At 35.4% G+C, this 19,973-nt stretch overlaps 1 protein-coding gene across 1 annotated transcript in view; it reads left to right on the forward strand.

The window, feature by feature from the left end:
- Positions 1-19,973, forward strand: part of CDH10 (cadherin 10) — a 100,840-nt gene that overhangs the window by 72,738 nt on the left and 8,129 nt on the right. Inside the window, exons 5-10 of the mRNA XM_013952901.2 lie at positions 208-327; positions 949-1,116; positions 6,540-6,727; positions 9,702-9,955; positions 13,273-13,409; positions 14,537-14,658. Coding sequence (XP_013808355.2) covers positions 208-327; positions 949-1,116; positions 6,540-6,727; positions 9,702-9,955; positions 13,273-13,409; positions 14,537-14,658 — 989 coding nt within the window. The remainder of the gene's footprint in view (positions 1-207; positions 328-948; positions 1,117-6,539; positions 6,728-9,701; positions 9,956-13,272; positions 13,410-14,536; positions 14,659-19,973) is intronic.

Here is a 19,973-nt window from a genome sequence, read left to right on the forward strand (position 1 = left end):
TACAGTCAACCTATTTAGAATGAGATCATTGAAACAAGGAAGTTTCTGAAGTTGACTATAAGCTAATAAATATATTTGAAAAATCCAATCAACATTAGCTGTTTTTTATTAGCTGAAATTTCCATTGGGGTCTACTTGAATGGAAACTAGAGTTCTTGGGCCTCCTTCTGCTATCCTATGGAACTAAGCTGACTTTGCATACTTCAGGTACTTCTGTGGTGCAAGTCACAGCCACTGATGCCGACGACCCTTCATATGGAAACAGCGCCAGAGTCATTTACAGCATACTTCAAGGACAGCCTTATTTCTCTGTGGAACCAGAAACAGGTTAGGAAAATTGTCATTATTTCTACTTACCATAAACTGTGAGCTTTTTCTTTCATTTTACAAATCTCATATCACCTAAAGAATGTATTTTAAAAATATCTAGCTGAAATGAAATAATATTTCTTCCTTTTTTCTAATAATTTATAATTCTTATAATGAATATATAAAAATAGATATTGCAGGTAACACTATGAAGTGTAAGTAACTTTACAGTGGTACTATTAAAATAGCTATGATAGCTTAAAGATCTAAGTAAGACTATTTCTAGTTAAGGCAAATAAAAGGGTTCGTGTGCTAGAAAACATGGCCATTTTTTTTCTTAGTGGTAGTAGCTGGACTAATAAAAGGTGTCCTTTCTACCCACAAACCTTGTCTTGTATAGGTATGTTGCATCATTTTTAACATGAAATGTAAAATGGAAAGGGAGTTGTAAGGTTTTTTTTAACAAACAGGTAGACTGTACTGAAGACTATTTGTAAATTTATAATCAGAAATATGTACTTTAAAATTTTAAATGCATACATCAGAAATATATTTCACAGACTAATACAAAAAGATGCAGCAGACTGCTACATGTCAAAGAGAGATGAATAACAGTTTTTGTCTTTGTTTTTATTTAAGGCATCATCAGGACTGCTTTGCCAAACATGAACAGAGAGAACAGGGAGCAGTACCAAGTAGTTATCCAAGCAAAAGACATGGGAGGCCAGATGGGTGGATTATCAGGGACCACCACCGTGAACATCACATTGACGGATGTCAATGACAATCCACCTCGATTCCCCCAGAGTAAGCTGCATTTAATAGTTGTCCTGCACCATAAGAGCTTTGGACTAAAGAGTTAAGCAATCACCATCTGGTTTAATTTAGATTAAATCTAGATTATGGGGCATGAACACATGAACACATGAACAAAAGGCTTATGTGCTGATTTATTCACTATTATTAAAGTGGAAAATTAAATGTTACAGCATTCCTTTGTTAGGAAAACAGTTATGTGATCAAATATAATGGCAGCAAACCTGGGATTCTCTCCAGTATTATGGGAGGGGGTGAGAAGTGAAATCATAAGAGCATTAGAGCAATGTTTTTCTTTCTCCTTACCTATAGCTTAATTCCCTCACACTCCCTCATTAGAAAATAAAACATGTAGTAATTCTAGCTAGGCAGAAATGTTTGAATTGTAGTCTCTGCTTAAACATTTAATCATGATGAACCTGGGAAAGGAATTACTTGAAGGAAATCAAGCAGATTTGTACTTGTACAATCACTGTGCTACAAAATCTGATGGATAGAAAACTTCCCAAAGTGAAGCAAATGGCAATTAGCATTGCTTCTTTTGACAGCTTCAGTTTACCAAAGCCCCTTAGATTGCTTTTAAATGTCTAATAGTACATCTTTGAAGACTTTGTAGCCTCAGACTAAAACAGGAAACCATTACTGGTCTCTACATAATATGGAAGTATTAAATTATGTGATACCAGATTTGTTAGAGGTTAAATATTTTAAATAAACTGGACTCATAATAATCACAGGATGGTTTGGACATACTCAATAAAAAATGGATTTGGATCATCCTAGCTACCCAGTTTCTTTGGTATAACTCCATTGACTCCAGTAGTTGCGGATGGTAAGATTTCAGGCATAAAGTAAGAGAATCAGGTTCAAATGATTCTGATTTTAACAAGTCCTTTATGGCACAAATGGAGTACACAGTTTTATTCAACTTAATATTGTAGTTATTATATATGCATTTATCTAAGATGTTTATCACCATTTGATCTCATATAAACTCAAAATAGAAAAATCATGAACAGCTGAGTATGCGCATTTCCCTACAGGCCCTATTCTGGAGAGAATTTATTGTTAATTTGTATGTCCTTTTGTATTTCTTCAATATTTTGATTTATTAAATTTTTAGCTTGCATTTGTATATACAGGATTATGGTACTAGTGCTGTGTAGGTGAAGGCGGCTGTCTGACTGCTCTCTGAAGTTTTCACAAACTATTGAGGAAGACCATTCAAAGAGGTGTCACATTCAAAGATTTAGGGCAATGCTAATTTAACATTTGCATTTAGGACAGCATATAAGCATCAAATATAGATGCTGATGCTTACCTTTTAATTTTGTTCTTTTTCTTTTTGTTTCTTAAACACTATGTTAAATTAACATGTAGAGTGTTGGAATCAACTTTCTAGACTGTGATTATGGAATCGTGCTTACGTGACTTATCTGGCAGTCCAACATCATATTCATTTGACTGAGATAAAGATCTGATGTAGCATCCCAGACATATTTGGGCATTTTCCTATTACATCAGCGTAACCCAGATTTGGCCTTTGCTTTAAAGGAAATTGTTATCTTACTCTCATGGGGGTTTTTTTTGTTCTCTCTACCTGTTGCCTTACTAGATATGAATATATGTTTCAGTGGAAATGAAATCTGAAACATTTATCAACCTGGCTTCAATTTTATTGGATATGTGATAGGTATTGACTTTCAAAAAATCCTTATATTTAATCTCAAAATGCAAATAGACATTATAATGATTCCTGATTTTAATAGAGCTCAATAAGACTAATGGAAATCATACTGATTAAGCTAAATTATTCTTATTCTGTCCTATTAATAAATAATAGACTTGTAGTAGCTTCATGAGATGACCATATTCATATCAGATTTATAAATTATCAGTAAAAATATTAATAGATCCCTTATGTTTTTACATGACTTAGTAGCATATTAAAGCTACAAATTCCAACAAAATGTTTCATGACAAATTAAACTTTTCGCACAAGAAACTGATATTAGAATTGTAGAAAATTCAACATATTGTATTTCATCATGTTTTCTCAAAAAAAGAGTTTCTGATTGTTTAGATTATGGAGCAGGGGCTCTTCAGAATATTTTTCTCATCTTAAAGATCTCCTGAAAACCACAGTGGGATCAGTGGCTCTTTTTCTGAGAAAATTTATGATGAAATTTAGCACATAGTCAAGCTTCTGCGCAGCAAGACCATAGAAGACCTCAAATGTTGCATCTCTATTTCAACTGTCCTAATTTTCAAATGTTTTCAGAAGAAAGAAGATGTTGCCCTATGCTAAATGGGAGAAACAATATTTACTGCATTCCCTGGGCTCAAATGAAATTCCAAAACCCTTCCACACTGTAATTTAAACCCAGTTAATTGGAGTAGGGGTGTAGGAAGCAATGAAATTCTGAAATGATTAATATGCAAGAAACAGTAGGTTTCAGTATCAGAAATAAGCTGTAGTAGTTTAACATGCCTTGTCATTTTAGCATGATACACACAAGTAGTATTACCTGTTTTGAAGAGAAAATTGCTCAGCGAGTAGCATATTTTAGAATAATATTTTCATTTTCTTAATATGGTTGATCAGCATATCCATTGTTTTAGCGTTTTACAAATAGAGCTATATAGTGCCCTGGTTAAACATTTTAGGATATGCTAATACATATTTGGAGTCTGAGTCTTACTTTTCAAAGTGGTTTAAGGATTTGGGAGCCTGAGTGTGACTGAAACTCTGCATCTTTGAGTAACAGCTGCCCAAGTCTTCAGTGAGACTATGGCCTATATTAGTCTCAGGGTAAATATTTGTATAGAGTAAATGCGTATTCAAGTGTGTAACTGTGTATAAGATTGCTCTTTAATTCTTTATGACTGACTGAAGTCTGTCCAGACACAAGGGTATAGACTTTAATCTGCCAGCTGACTTCCACTCTCCTTAGTAGATGGAAAAGCTTTTCCCTTCCTCGTTCCTCTCATTTATTATGGGACAGACAAATGCAAGAACATCACTCACTGGAGTAAACAGTAAACAGTAAATGACCGTTTCTTGGAGAAGAAAAGAAGAATGAGCAAAAGCATTCACAGAAGGGTTTTGCAAGAGTAATCCTGAGCTGGTGTAGTTTGTTGTAGTTCTCATACAGTACCTAAAGCTCCAATACGTAGTGCCCCAAATGAGTTATAGTCTACAGTGATAAAAATAATAAAAGGAAGTATCTCATATTATGGTGGATATTTCTATAAAAGGATAGGTTAACTGTAAAATAGTCCTTCAGATGATAAATTTCTGGTTATTTTCATTTTCTATTTCCCCTACCTTATTAGTAATTCAAGATATGAGTTCTTAGCACTTTGTAGATTAAATTAATGAGCTGGGTCTTGCAGTGGGAGTCAAAGTAGTGGCCACAAGGTATAGCTTGGGGATGTAGTTTTAAGCACTTGAGAAAAACATGCAGAGAATAGTTGACACACCATAAAACTAATTAGAACATATAAATATTAATTGCAAAGAAAAAAAAGAAAAAAGAAAAAAAAGTTCTTTCATCATAGTCTCACATAGTACTGAATAAATACTAAATGGATGCAGAGGCTGTTTTCTTCTTTTTTAACCATTAACAGATTACAGAGAGATTATATACTAATGTAGCAAAGTACACAGATTTAGGTATTAGAGAAAGGTAACGAAAATGTCAGCGCAAGTGTCAGCATTTGCCTGAAATGCTGGAATGGAACTGTGCAAAAATAAATTCATATTAATAGAATGTGGAGTGTACATGGCCCTAAAGTATTAATTCTGCTCCTGTGTATCAGCTTCATATCAAAAGCTGCTTAAATACAATTATATACAGAAACTCAGTTTTAGTCTTTTTCCATTCAGCATTTAGTTACAATCTATAGGTGAATGTGTTCATTTTTGATTTTTTTTTTTAATTAGGTTGGCCAAACTGTAACATAATGGGATAGAAAAACTGCTACTTCAAATTGAGAGCAAGTCTTAAATTTCTCAATAACAGGATTTTTTTGGTTGCACTCTGTTAAAGATATCAATAATCCTCACAGGACTTATCTGGGGTTTCCCGAAGATCTGTAAGATAATAAGGCTGCCAGGGACATTCCAGTGTTTCCTTGTCACTGCTGTCTCCCAGTGATTCATCGTGATCACTCATACAACTAACTCCCAGTGGCTTTATGTACTTTCCTGTGTTTCTAATTTGTACCCAGGAATTTATGTACTACCTTTCAAGTAGCCTGTCCAGTTTTTTCCCTATTGTGGTTGTAGGCCTCTTTATCACTTCCAGTTTTGTGTTACTGTTAACTGAATTATCTTTCTAACTCACTTTGGTTAGCTTAGGAAGTGTCTAAGTAAAACAGCAAATCTTGGAGCACTTAACTAAGGCTGGAGAAGGAAATTTTTTTCAGAACAGTTAATATACAGCTTGGATGACTTAACTTTCATCTTTGGAATGACAGCTGCATCTGTACTCATTTTTAAATCTTTTTTTAAGAATTCTTCATAGTACATTGTGTCCCACATGTTTTTCTTACTCTTAAGTCCAGACAGATAAGATCAGAGATCTCTACCCTTATTTACTGTTTTAACCATATGGCTAGTTTACAGAATACTAAAATATATAATAAGATACTTATTTCAATTCATTGCAGCATTTCTGAATGATGGGGGTTTTTATCCTGTGTTTTATATCAGCTGTGTGAAACTGCAATATAGGGATACAACTGAGCCATGGAAAGCAGCACAAAACAAAAATGAAAATATTTGTGAGTCTTATTTTAACATGAATTAACCTCTTTAACAGATACAGCTGCACTCTGCTTGTGGATTTTCAAGAATGTCAAATTTATTTAATATTGTATCTTATTATTTAATTTTGAATGTTGAGATTTCAAACTGCTGCTTATAGTTTGCCAGAGAAGTGTGTGTGTGTGTGGGGGGGGTGTTCTTTGTATTGCTTCCATGTGTAAAATGTGTCCAGAAATATTCTAATTAGACATTAAGGGAAAAAAACTGTATTAAGGAGAGTGAAGCCTGAAGACATCACAGAAAAATCTTTCCTGATGGTATTTCAGGAATGACATAGGCAAGAATATTATAGACATATGTGATCCTTCTTTGGAGTAGGAGAATAGACTGTATATTTCTCTAGAGGTTATTTTCAACTCCAGTTTTCTACAGTTTCATTTTCACTCTTGTACCTAAACTTTTCCCATGGTACAATTCTCTGCGTCCTATTTTGCCCATCCTCTCAGTACTAAAAATGAATTCTCTAGAATAAAATATATACAAAAATACATCACCAGCTACTGCATAGCCCACAGTACAGTGTTACTTACTGAGTGTATAATGGACTGTGCAACTCTTGACTGGCTCTTTGTCTTGCTGACAGATACGATCCACCTCCGCATTTCCGAATCCTCCCCGATTGGGACTGCCATCGGCAGCGTCAAGGCCACAGATGCAGACACTGGGAAAAATGCAGAAGTAGAATACAGAATTATAGATGGTGACGGGACAGATATGTTTGATATTGTGACGCAGAAGGACACACAGGAAGGCATCATAACTGTGCGAAAGGTGTCTATTAATAACATTCATTGAAATGATTTTGGTGTCAGTGTTATGCCACAAAGTGTTCATTGGAAAAAAAGGAAGTTTAGATTGTGTATTGGTAATTGTAAATGCTTAACACTTGCAAGAGTTCCACATCTGTGAGTGCAAATGGTATTATTTCCTTGTATTCAGAACTGAAAATAACAGGTGGCAGAGATATCTTTGAGAGGCAGGTGTAGGTTTAAAGTATTATTGCCAGGAAAATATGCAAAAATGAACTATCCCCAAGATGTTAGTTGTAATTATCTCCATGGTTTCAAATACATATCTATTTAGTATTCCTGTAACCTATTTTCCTCAGTGAGTAATGCAAGGTTCAGCCACTACTGAGAGATTTAAGTTTTCCTTATTTAAGAGGTTCTCAGAACATCAGCTTGGGTGACCAAATACACCAGGACACAAATACACTGCCAGAAGCTAAGTCACAATGTATATTGTTATGTTCCTGTTTCCAGCAGGTCAGCTGGTTAACACATGAGCAGTGTATAGTGACTGGTGTCCTTGTTTTGGAGCTAGATTTACTTCTGCCCTCTCTCACGCACGTCTTGGAGGAGTTTCAAAGACGTAAGATCTCACACAGTGAGAAATGCAGTTCTCCTGCTCCTAGAGAAGTTCCCTTCCAGAAGCCCTGCTTGGCTCAGGACCTCTAGTCCTTTCCTTTGGGATTTTGTGATGAGTGATTCTAACGAGGCCAGGCAGCCTTTTAACCCAAAGCATCATTTGTATCAGCTTGTACAAGTCACTTGAAGCACAGAATAGTGATTTAAACACTACTATACAAATACATCTCTCTCCAGCAATTCTTAATATCCTTGATAATGGCAACCAAGGTAAAGATAACTTCGGCAAATATCAGAGTGAGCTTTTTAATCTCTGTATTCTTCTATGGTTATAGTCAGATTTGAGTTTATCTGGAAAGGAAGGAAAACTCCAAATTCAGAGGCCTGATATTTTTCCTTTTCCTAAAATTTTTCAGAGAAATGGCTTCTCCTGTGCCATTCCTTTCTTCATTGCCTTGTATTTTCCAGACAGACTCCTATTATACTAAATCAATAGAGTCCTAATGAAAACCAGCCTAATAACTGGATAAAGCATAAAGAATTCATAAATAACATAGCAGCTCCAAAAATATCACCAATAAATGCTAATGAAAAGACCTTTTTCACTGTATCATTAGTAATCTGAAACATTTTGAAATTTTAAGGATACATTCTCATATTGGTGAATAAGTAGTTTATCATTCATATAGCACAGACAACAGTGTTAACCAGTAAGGAAGAAAGTGCCATGCTCTGTTCGTTCATGTATAAAAATATTCACTATGTATTTATTGTTTAGCCAGTGCGATTGTGATTGCTGTTTTCAGTAGTGAACAAGTACACAACAGCTTGTGTTGCTTTACTATGCTCTTCAGTTATTAAAGCCTGAGTTGCAAAAGAACTGAAAAAGAACTTAAGAGTTTTTCTGTACAAGTTTTCACAGATAAATAATTGCTTAAGTAAGTTCACTATTCCTTTGCTACAGATTCATATACTTGGACAACAGTTTTATTCATTTCATACTGGTGATATGTTAAAGTACTTGTATAATGCACACATTTTATATCTATATTCTGCAGTGTAGGCTGAAGAGATGTCCAGACTGGTAGTGAATATACTAGTAGTGGGTTAGGTACCTGTGTGGTGCACTTTTTGGCAAATTAAGCCTGCTAATTACAAAAAAAAAAAAAAAAAAAAAGGAGGGCTAACATGACTTCTTTACTTCTAGGCTTGCAACCAGCATCTTTTAACAGCAGTATGCTGCACTTTATAGACACACCAATTGTCTCAGATCTAGCTCGGAAAGTTGCATTACCTGGGTATATTCAAGAGGATTCTCCCTTCTCCTCTGACTACTTTTTATAACAAGTTTGGGGCAGAAGGGGGATAAGCGTTCATTGTCTGGACTGCATCTTTTTGCTCTTAAATATTTAAATTCCTAAGCTGTCATTTTTGGCATCTTTCATGAACATTAATCTTTATTTAAAAGCAATGGGGATAGGGGAAATCATGTGTTCTACCACCCATTTTGATGAATGAAAAACATTAGTTTGAAATCTCCCTGTTATTTTGGGGGAATTAATGAAGTCTTCTTTGTGTCAGAAAGGTAAATTCTCAGCTTGCTCATTTCCTCAGTATCATTAATTAGCTAACACTTTTCATCTACAACAGTTGGAAAATTTTGAAGGAATGGAGTTTCTTTTCTACCCAAAATGGATTCTAATTATAACCCTGAACCTTTCCTCCTTCCATTTTAAATAGTAACTGCTGTCAAAAATGTCAAATCTATTTCGCAAAAAATTCTCTGATGTTGGATTCATGAAATGAAATGAAAACGAGTGAGATTAAGCTCTCAAGTTTTCTCTAGAACTACAGCACTTCAACCTATCCACATGCACCCCTAAAAAAAATTACTGTTGACATTTAAGGCCAGCTAAATTTGTCTGACAGCAAGGAAACTCTGGCAGTCTTAAGTACTCAATGGTTTATGATATTTCCTGAGAAATATTAGAAATATGAACCTTGTTCTGCAATTCCAGTATTTCGAGTCTGTATTTCAAGTTTTTTAAATGCCTATATAATTGTTTCCATCCTTATTCTGGTGAAACAGCAGCAAAATTTGCCAAACAATTGGTAAATTTGCACTGAAAATCTTTTTGCTTTTGGTGCTACATTAATTCATTTAATAATTGGGTACAGAGACACTCTCTGAAGACAATGAAACTTTCTTACTAGAGGAAGTGGTCCCTATTCTGCAGAAAATTTGAACTGTATGAGGGTCTCCCCAACCTAGGAGAAGATTTGGCAAGGTTCTGAGTCCACCTCAGTTACACATACAGGTCAACATCTGTTAATATGCAGTATAATTTAATAAAGTTTAGCATCATCTTTCTTTTTAGCCACTGGACTATGAGACGAGAAGACTTTACACATTGAAAGTAGAAGCTGAGAATACCCATGTGGATCCACGATTCTATTATCTTGGGCCTTTTAAAGATACAACTATTGTGAAAATCTCTGTAGAAGATGTAGATGAACCTCCTGTCTTCAGCAGATCATCTTACCTTTTTGAAGTGCATGAAGATATTGAGTTGGGGACAATAATAGGAACAGTAATGGCACGGGACCCTGATTCGGCTTCAAGTTCTATAAGGTAATATACCATTCTCTGTATAAACATAATTTGCTAAAGAAATTATGAAAAATACTAATACAATCTGAATTTTCATTGTGCACAGAAAAAAAGCAGTAGTGCTTTTTCTCATATTTACTAATGTGCCAGAGATAGAGAGCTGAGAACGATCCTATCTGTAAGTTTCTGAACATCTCAGGGAACATCCGTTCACTCAAATGGAGATAAACAAGAAATGTTTTTTATCACTTCAAAGCTCAGAAAGCCTATAAAGTTGCATATTGATTTAAAGTAGACTTTTCAGAACTACTCCTTGCTTCAAATTGTGAAAAAGCATTGATCCAGTCTATCAGCCATGAAGGACAGAGCATCTTCTAATGTTTCCTCGGATCAGTCCTGAAAAGTATGAAATGCCTATATCTCATGGACTCTTAATCTGTGGTTGGTGCCTGCTGCTTTGTAGGCTTGCCTGTGTAGTTGCTGCACAGGATAAAATTATCTCTCTGTATGTCACGCACCCTAACAAATTAGCAATTCAAAAGTTAGTATTTTTAACAATATTTTGTATGGATACTGCTTGATGCTACATGCTAGATCACATCTAGTTGAATGAAGTAAACTGTAGTTTGTTGTGCTTTTTGCTTGTTTTGCTATAATGCATAAGCTTTAAAAACAGATAAGACGAAGCTGTACAAGTTGGGTACGTCTCATCTGTAATACCTAACAAAGTGTAAAAAATACATTTTGGCCAAAGAACTTTATTTACTGACTTTGAAGTTAGTTGCCACACACTCCTTAATGAGGCCTGAGTGGTAAAAACTGGATTTGGAATTGAAACTGAATTTCATTTTCTGTTACGGTGATTTGTGTGTATGGAAAAGTTAACAGATTAAAACACCAAGCCTCTAAAACTTAAGAATACATAAATAACTTAGCACTGCATCTATATCCACTCTAATTGCATGAGAAAAGTGACAATTGTAGTTGTTATGTTTTCTTAATCATGACTGAAAAAAGAACAATGCTGATGCTTTTGCTCATGTTGTTTCTGACACAACTTGATGAGTGGAAGGGCTGCAGCAGAATCAGGTATTTCCCTGATTAATATTATTTATACAGAATAACAACCTAAAAATGATTTTGTACAACTTTTCTATGTCCTGTTAATGTCACAGAAGATAATTTAGAAGGTGCAGGTGAGGCAAACTGATAGTAATAAAGGACAAAGAAATTTCTAAAAAAAAATTGAAGGGGACCATTAATCCTAGGCTTAGTTTACTTGAAAAAAATCCAAGATATATGTGGCAATATGTTCTTTATATTTCAGTCATTCATCTAGCTTTCTATTTAATATCTATTTGAAAACAAGAACTTTAAAACAGTTTGCAAAATATAGATCAAATTAATCTCTCCAGTATTTGCTCTGTCCCTCAACTTGCAAAGCAGCCTTATGTATTAATTCAAAGTGTAGCTATCTACAGTAATTTTTTGTACACTTCTACTTCTTACAACTTCAAAATCAATTACAAAATAATATGTGTTTGCCCTGGAAGTGAACAGCTAACATTTAGACTAAACTATTTGAAAGTTTCATCTTATTTTGAAATTAGGGCAGTTTGAATAATACTTTGACATTTCTACTTAAAAAACAAATCACAGCTTCAGGCTATAGAATTGATTCAGTTTTTAACTTTTTTCTTATTAGCTGTTTCTTTTAAAATATTAGTTTCTGTTTATTAAAATTATAGATAAGTTAAACATCATATAAACTGAATGAATGGCAGCTTCCTGCTGCACTGATTTTTAATGCCATTCAATAAATATGGACATACTTTCTGAAACAAATAATTTCAGTAGCATTTGTGGGCCCATTAGCATTAGTACAATGATGTAAAAATATGTACCTATCTAACATAACCATAATCAAATATCAAATGATACAGGATTTTAAATGAGGCAATATGGAATAGATCTTCTTAGCTAGAGAAGTGATCATTGCCTATTGAAAAACTGTTGGCTAGAGTACTGTCAAAATGAGTCTTTTTCCTCATTAAAACTCCTTCCATGGTTGAAGTAAAATCAGTTGTTTAACATTTAGGGCACACAGTCTTAAATATAATTTCTCTGAAAATAGGAGATTTCTGTTGTATTCTAACTGGGTTATTGTAGCCAGCTGATCAAGAAAAATAATTTGAGCTAATCTGTCACACAGTTTCGGAAGTTTTATTTTGGCTGTTCTATTTTCCATGTGTTTCATTTTTACATTCAGTTTGGTGTGGACTTGAATTTTATATATATTTATTTTCTTCTGAGTGGTGGAATGAGCAAACAAAACCCAAACCCTATTTTCGTATTACAGTATTTTCCATTTGGCTCAATCTGGTTAGGTATTGTAAGTAAAAGCAGAAATACGAGATGAACTGTTAAGGTCACTCATAAATGCTTATTAAAACTGTTCAACAATTGTTTCCATCACACTGTATCAGTATACTCATACAATTTTTTTTTAATTGGCCCAATTTTGCCAGAATTAGACAAATATACTGTACTTCACAAAATCCTACATTTAATTCCACATCAAAGGTTCAATCCTCACTTTAAAGGCAGTCTTGAATATTAGAAAAAATGGAGGAAAGAGCAGCTTGTTGATCATAATTTGACATTCTGCCATATTATGTTAGTAGAAGTTCTGCCTGAAGAGGCAAAGCATCTGTAGTAACATGTAAGGTCCTTTAACATCAGCAGGTTCATGAAATTGAAGTTCTGCAAGTGAACTTGTTTTTATAAGGATTTGTTTTAATTTGATATCTCGTAAATTAATATATCTTAAAGTGTAGCAGCTTGGCTTATAAACCAGTAGTTTTTGAAAAGCTCAGAGTAAGCTGTCAGCTTCAGTCTGAAGGAACAATGACATCAAAGAGAATTTTCCTTTCAGGATTACAACAATTCTTTAATTATTATATTGAAATTCTGATTTATTTTTTATAATTCTCATTTATGTCTATAAAAGTTCAGATGATCCGTTATTACATTATTATAACATATTTAAGAAATTCCTGTAATTATTATTCCTCATTCTACAGAGCTAATCTTGAGAATTTTCATAAGTGTGTATATGCATTTTCAATTTTAGAAAGAATCGTTAAAATACTGATGAATGACCCAGACAAAAGTTTAAGTGCTAAATTTGCAGAAACTAAATATTTGTCTTATTAAAAGTAGCATTTATATAATGTAACATATAGAACATGAAAGAATTATTCATGTGTTGTGAAATGTATGCTTTCTTCCATTTTCTATCAGTTTGACAATAATTTTCCTTTCTTTATCGCATTTAGATTTTCTCTGGATCGTCACACTGACCTTGACAGGATATTTAATATTCATTCCGGAAATGGATCCATCTATACCTCCAAACCACTTGACCGTGAGATATCACAATGGCACAATCTTAGTGTTATAGCAGCTGAGATCAGTAAGCCAATTTGGTCACTTGTGGGGGCGGGGAAGGTCACTTTCTTTCAAAGCTTCTGTTGTTTTAGGGTAAATCCTACATCAGTCAAAAAGAAGTGAAAATTTCTGATCATGGTACACTGATCAGTGTAGCATGGCTGGCAAGAACTGCATGGCAGAAACCATCATGTCCAGCCAGTTAACCACTCTTAGCCTGCCTCTCCCCATTTCTGTAGTCCAGGGCCTGGATGTCTTCTATAGTAGAGGCCAAATGCTGGTTGTGTCACACATTGATAGCTATACATTTTTTTTTTCTTTTGATGCATATTCCTGGGTCTACAATTCTTAGCACTTAGTAGTGCTGTTCACTAGTATAAGAATCTTTTTCAGAAATATTTATATAGTGAAGGAAATTAGTAACCTTTTATGCTTAAATCATAGTATTAAACTTATTTCCTTCTCAGGATACTTTGAGAGAATTTACATTCTGGACCTAGTTGGAATAGTTAGGGTTCTTCAAAGAGGTATGTTAGTTTTGGAGACAGGAAGGGGGAGATTAAGTTCAAGTTCAATTAAGACAATTTAAACATAAAAACTCTGATTCTACTCAATTCTGTACCAGATTTATATTGGGGTATTTTATTAGCTTCATTGGAATTTCCCCCAATTTATTAAGGCACAAGAGAGGAAAACCAGGCTTGAAAAATTTTCAGAACATGTATACAGAAAGTCAAGAATGTCTATTCTGGGTAAAGCGAATCTGATCACAAATCATTTTAAAATTAAAAATCAAAACCTTACAGTAGAATGATACTCTAGAGCTCACCAAATAAACAAATTTGTCATTATACTAATGGACATATTTTTCATATATTACATTTGCATAGATCATTAACAGTTGCAGCCCCTATTTTCATGTAAAAGGCTTAATTGTTCGCTAGATACCAATATATTAATTTATTTTTGACTCTAAGCAAAACCTCTCCTTAGTTTCCAGGAGGCCTGATTCTCACCTAGTAGCAGTTTGCATGCTAAATTTTGACCAGTTTCATAGCCAGTCTTGAATAGCTGTTGTTGGTTAAGTTTGAAGAAAACAGAATACTTTAAAGGTGAAAATAAACTCTCTATTTTTGTCTTTTCTGTTGCCAGACAACCCCAAAGATACTACTCGTGTTCCTGTCTATGTGAGAATTTTGGATGTTAATGACAATGCCCCACAGTTTGCTGTATTCTATGATACCTTTGTGTGTGAAAATGCAAGAGCTGGACAGGTATGCCCTTGTTAAGCACTTCCTACTATCCAGTTTTGCTATGGCACTCAATCATAGGTCATTTTTGCGTGTGGCTTGGAAGAGGTTAGGTCTGAAACATATTTTGAAATGTTGAAAATGAAAGCAACTAGTTCTGCAGATCAGGCTTAGAGTGAAATATCAGTATTTTAGAACAGTACCAGCGTGTGAATTACTTTATCTAACCCTGTACTATTGTTAAATCCTATCTATATATGTCCAAGAGGCATGGTCTTAATTAGTTTTGCTGTTAGCTTCACTGAGAAAGCATAATGTTATAAATAACTACTAAAAAGTTTGAATTATATTTTCAAGAAGTCTCAATGGCAGAACTCAACTGTACTTTCAATCCATGCTGATGGTGATTATAGACATCTACATCCGAGTCACCTGTTTTTATGCAGTTGTTAGATTCATCTTGGATTATCCCACCAAAAACTTTTGAAAAGAAAATACAAGGCATACAATTATGAACTGGTAACATAGTATTTTTTTTGCCTCTTGTAGGCTACAGAAAGTGTACTTCAGTTTAAGTGAAATGACTGCACTGCTTAATATATCTAATTCCTCATAGGCAGCTGATTATTAGAACTGTTAAATACCTTTTTGCCTATTACAGTGCCAGAGTACATTCAGCCAATAATAATCCTTTAAAACAGTAGTAGTTGTACCTCAGTGCTAGCATTTCAGCATCTTTGAATAGAACAGGTGAGAAGTGCCAGCGTATCTGAACTGTTTGAGTACTGCAAGTATCACATTCAGGTTGCATGACAAGTTTCACTTTCAGGCTGCCATTCTTCTTTCTAAAGTGACATAGTTTGGAAATTATAACAAAGGATTTAAGACCCAAATTTAGAATGTATAAAATATTAAAAATATTAAGCAACTATAATTTTTTGCTACTAGAGCTATAAGTCAAGCTATTGGATAAGTAGAAATCACTGGCTAAACATCTGGAATTTCTGACACTTCTAGTGTCTTCTGTGAATGCTAAAATCATATCATAATCACTTCAAAGATAAGATACGGATTGAGCATTCGGAAAATAAAAAAATGTATTTTTTCCTCTTCCAGTTTCACTAGAAACTCTGGGTGAAAAAAATAAAATGCATTAATCCACAAATCTTACTCAGTTTGAGATTTTTGAATCAGAGTCTGTTCAGGTTTAGTAACTTTAGAGAATATTGCCAGTGCTTTTTTATTACACGGTTTTGTTTTCATGAAATCATATTTTGAGAAACTTTTTTCCTTTGCTCTATATAAACTATTTAAGTTAGTCTAATTTAAAAATAAATGATTGTAAAAGTTATTTCTGCATTTTATACTCAATTCCTGCTTCATTTCAGAAAAGGCTGTTATAATCAAAAAGTCATAAAAAATGCTAATTATTTATGACTAATAATTAGGAAGACAAATAAATGTACATATCTGTACATGTGTGTCTGAACTGTTATAAGCTCAGCAGTGTATCTCCCTGTTTATCGGAATGAAGCACGACATTTACCATAAGGGCTATAATTATAACGCTGTAAAAAAATTTTGAGTTGCAAATGATTGTTTAAAGAATGCAGGATAACAGGAAAAATCTATTTAAATGTAATTATATTCTTCTTGCTTACTGGTAGATCATTATTAAGACTCATTATTTTGGAATTCAGTCATTTCCTGAGGGATTGAACCTAATCAATCCATACTGAACATGGTTCTCTAACTTTGATTTGTCCCACATTTATGCTATTTTTCTTTCGTTTCTGGTTTTCATGAATACATTTGATCCACAATTAAATTTAAATCTCCTGTTAGATCACTGAAACTGTTATGGTGCTTTACCAGTCACAAATTCTGTAGTATCCATTTAAATACTCCTTATCTCCTACTGGGAAACATTTTTAATGACAGGCTGGAATATTATAGCTTTCTAGTTTCTTTTTTTCTCTTATATATTCCCATTCACATAATTCATATATATGTGTGTGTGTGTGTGTGTATAATCTCCATATACCACAGGGTGTGGTATATTGTGCAATAATGTGGTCATTACTGTTGATGCAAGTGCATACAAGGAGGTCCCAAGCTATAGCAAAATCCTGGTCCAGCGAGCTCATGCTACAAACAAGCATTTAGGCACCTGTGGCAGAATACCACTTGGATAGCCGCTACTTTTCCAAACTCTCAAAAAACAAGGCAATCTTGGTGTGATGGCCCATGGGGGCCGTGGGCATTCATGTGGCCTATGCAGGATTCAGTAGGATTTGAGGGGCAGAAAGAAGCGAAATGCATGGACAGATGCAGCCCTGTAGGCAAAAAAGGTCAGCTGCCCTCCACCCCCAACTGGGGAGAGCTGGGGTCAAGGCACATGCGTTCCTGTGGGTTTTGCTAGCTGCCAGCTGCCCTACCTCTGGCAGAACAGGAGCAAGCCTCCAGAAAACCTCTACGTGGAAGACAAGGAGCAGGGTAGAGAGCAGGAGTCCTGCTCCACAGAGTTCAGTATGTTTTTTCTACACATTAATTTACCCTTATGTAGTGACCAGGAAAAGTGTTCTTCCTGTCCTCTCTTGGTAAATGACCTGCGAAAAGAAGAAAAGGCATAGAAAAAAAAAAAGTATTATGGTCATTATAATAAATATAACTACAAATTCCTGTAGCTTTAAAAGCCTCAAAAGTAATGAGGAAAGTTGTATTTTCATCTGTTTGGCTCCCCGAGCAGTGCTTGTTACAATCTTGCTGTTCTGAGTGTTCATTTTGCCAAATCTATACGTACTCATTGCCTTATTATATGTCCAAGTGTTATAAATCACTCTAGCTCATCATGGATTGTCTTTCAATGCCATTTTAAAATATGTATGATTGATTTATTCATTCTTTTTTCTTTTTTCCTGAAACTTAATTCATCAAAGATCATATAAACATGTTAGGTTTCTTTCACCAGTTCTTTTCATGTTGTGCCTCTTCATGTCGACTATTTGACAATATAAAACCCTTTGTTTTACCAGGGATGTTTTTTTTTCCATGATAACCTTGGTTAATCTTGGCTTTTGGTATCTTTATATGTCCAACAATTTCCTCATTATAGTCAGCTGAAGTCTTTTGCATAATTATTATTATTAGAGACTCTAAGTAGTTACCCTGCCATCAATTACTGCCCAGAGGTTTCAGAGTCAAGCAAACAATGACTAAAAACTATTATACTGAAGACTTTATCAGTCCTTAAACCTTCAAGAATGAAACAAGGCTTGGTAAAACACATAGTATGCCAAGTGCCTGCCTAGCACCTTGCCCAGAATGGAAATCTTGTGCAATACAGCTACCACAGTTACTTATACTCTTAACTACTGCCATCAGTCTGTGCCCACAAACAACTGGATAATAACCGAATTAAAATTTGGGTTCCTCTCTGCCCATTTCCCTAGCCTGCTGAGGTATATCTGAATGGCATCTGGTCTGTCATCAGCCACTCCTCCTGGTCTTTGTGTCAAGCTTGCTGAGAGTGCACTCTGCCCCATTGGCCAGGTCATTAATGAAGATGTACAGTATTGGCCTCAGTATCAGTCCCTGGGGCACACCACTGGTGACTGGCCTCCAGCTGGACTTCATGCAGCTGATCACAACCCTTTGAGCCCAGCAGTTCAGCCAGGTTTCAGTCCACCTTATGACTTGCCTAGTCTGTACTTCATCTACTTGTTGATAAGGATGTTGTGGGAGACAGTGTCAAACGCCTTACTGAAGCTGAGACAGACAACATCCACTGCTCTCCCCTCATCCCACCAAGTCAGCCATCTCATTGCGGAAGGCTGTCAGGTTGGTTAAGTGCAATTTCTCCTTCGTAAATCCATGCTGACTACTCCCAGTCACCTGCTTGTCCTTCGTGTGTCTGGAAATAGTATCTAGCAAGATAGCAATATTATCTAGCAAAGTATATAGTATCTAGCAAAATAGCAAGATTAGTTGTTCCATCACCTTCCCAGGGATCAACGTGAGGCTGACAGGCCTGTAGTTCTCCTTCTTGCCCTTCTTGAAGACAGAAGCGATGTTTGGTTCTTCCATTCCACAGGAACCTCTCCCAATCCCTAAGACCCTCAAATGATAGAGTGGCCTCACAATGACATCAGCCAGTTCCCTCAGCACTCACAGGTGCATGCCATCGAGTCCCATGGACTTGTATTGTCCCAATCCCATGGACATCCAGTTTGTATAAATGCTCCCTAACCTGATCGTCCACCACTGAGCCCAGAAAGCGAGCACAGAAAACCATGCAGCACTTCAAAAGGTTGATAGGAAGCAGCTGATCCCTTCAAAGACCACAGAGCCTGATCTTCAGCCACATGAGTTCCAGCTTGGTGAAGAAAGTGTTCCTTGTGATGGACATTTATAAGCAGCAGGAGAAAGAAGCGGTTTCTTTCCCTGCATACATGAATGCATTTAAGTCAAACCTGGAATCTTGCTCAAGGAAATGACATCTTGCTGAGACATGACTGTCCTGCTGACCTACAGAAGGTGTGAAGCTGCACGTGAGGATTTCCATAAAGCATCAGAAATCACATCTTGTGGTGAATGGCATGGCTTTTTGACATTTAAGCAAAAACTATGGTCAGTGATCATAGATCGAGGAAAGACCAAAAAAATCTGGACCCCTTACAAATCAACTATCAACTTAGGGAACTGATAAAGGAATCTCTTTGTGACAAAAGAAGTTGGCTGTATCTGTTGTCAGAAGTTTGGTGAAATCAAAGGGAGCTATGGACAAGTCAAATGGAAGCTTCTGACTCTTGAGAGTGAACCTGATCTTCCATGAATCAGACATATAATGGTGATCCAACCTCGTTACAGCATGAAAATAAGCATTACAAAAACCAAGAAATACAAACCAGTCCCCTGCCTGAATGGAGAGCTGGCAGGATACCTGCCAAACTCATAATGGCCTTGAATTTGCAAATGCAAAAGGTCGTTATATGTAAATCCAAAATGGTGAACTATCCCTCCTTCCCTCAAACACATACACTTGGAGACAAGGAACTAGCTTCTATCTTTATAAAAACCTTTGTTTCCAACCTGTGACATTACAATTTCTACAGCTCTTCTCATGGTTCTCACATGATTCTCTTGATGACAGAACTTGCAGAACTCTGTAACAGTTAACCAAGCTTGCTGACACAGCGATCACAACACAGAATGTAATGAGATACCAATATAGGAAATGAAAGGCCAGTCTTGCCCTGAATGATGATGAGATGGAGAGAGAGGCACAAAGGGAGAAAGCAAAACTCAGGTCTCCAGAAGCACCATGACAGGGCAGCCAC

The sequence above is a fragment of the Apteryx mantelli genome, chromosome 2, assembly GCF_036417845.1.
Source record: "Apteryx mantelli isolate bAptMan1 chromosome 2, bAptMan1.hap1, whole genome shotgun sequence".
NCBI classification, from domain to species: Eukaryota; Metazoa; Chordata; class Aves; order Apterygiformes; family Apterygidae; genus Apteryx; species Apteryx mantelli.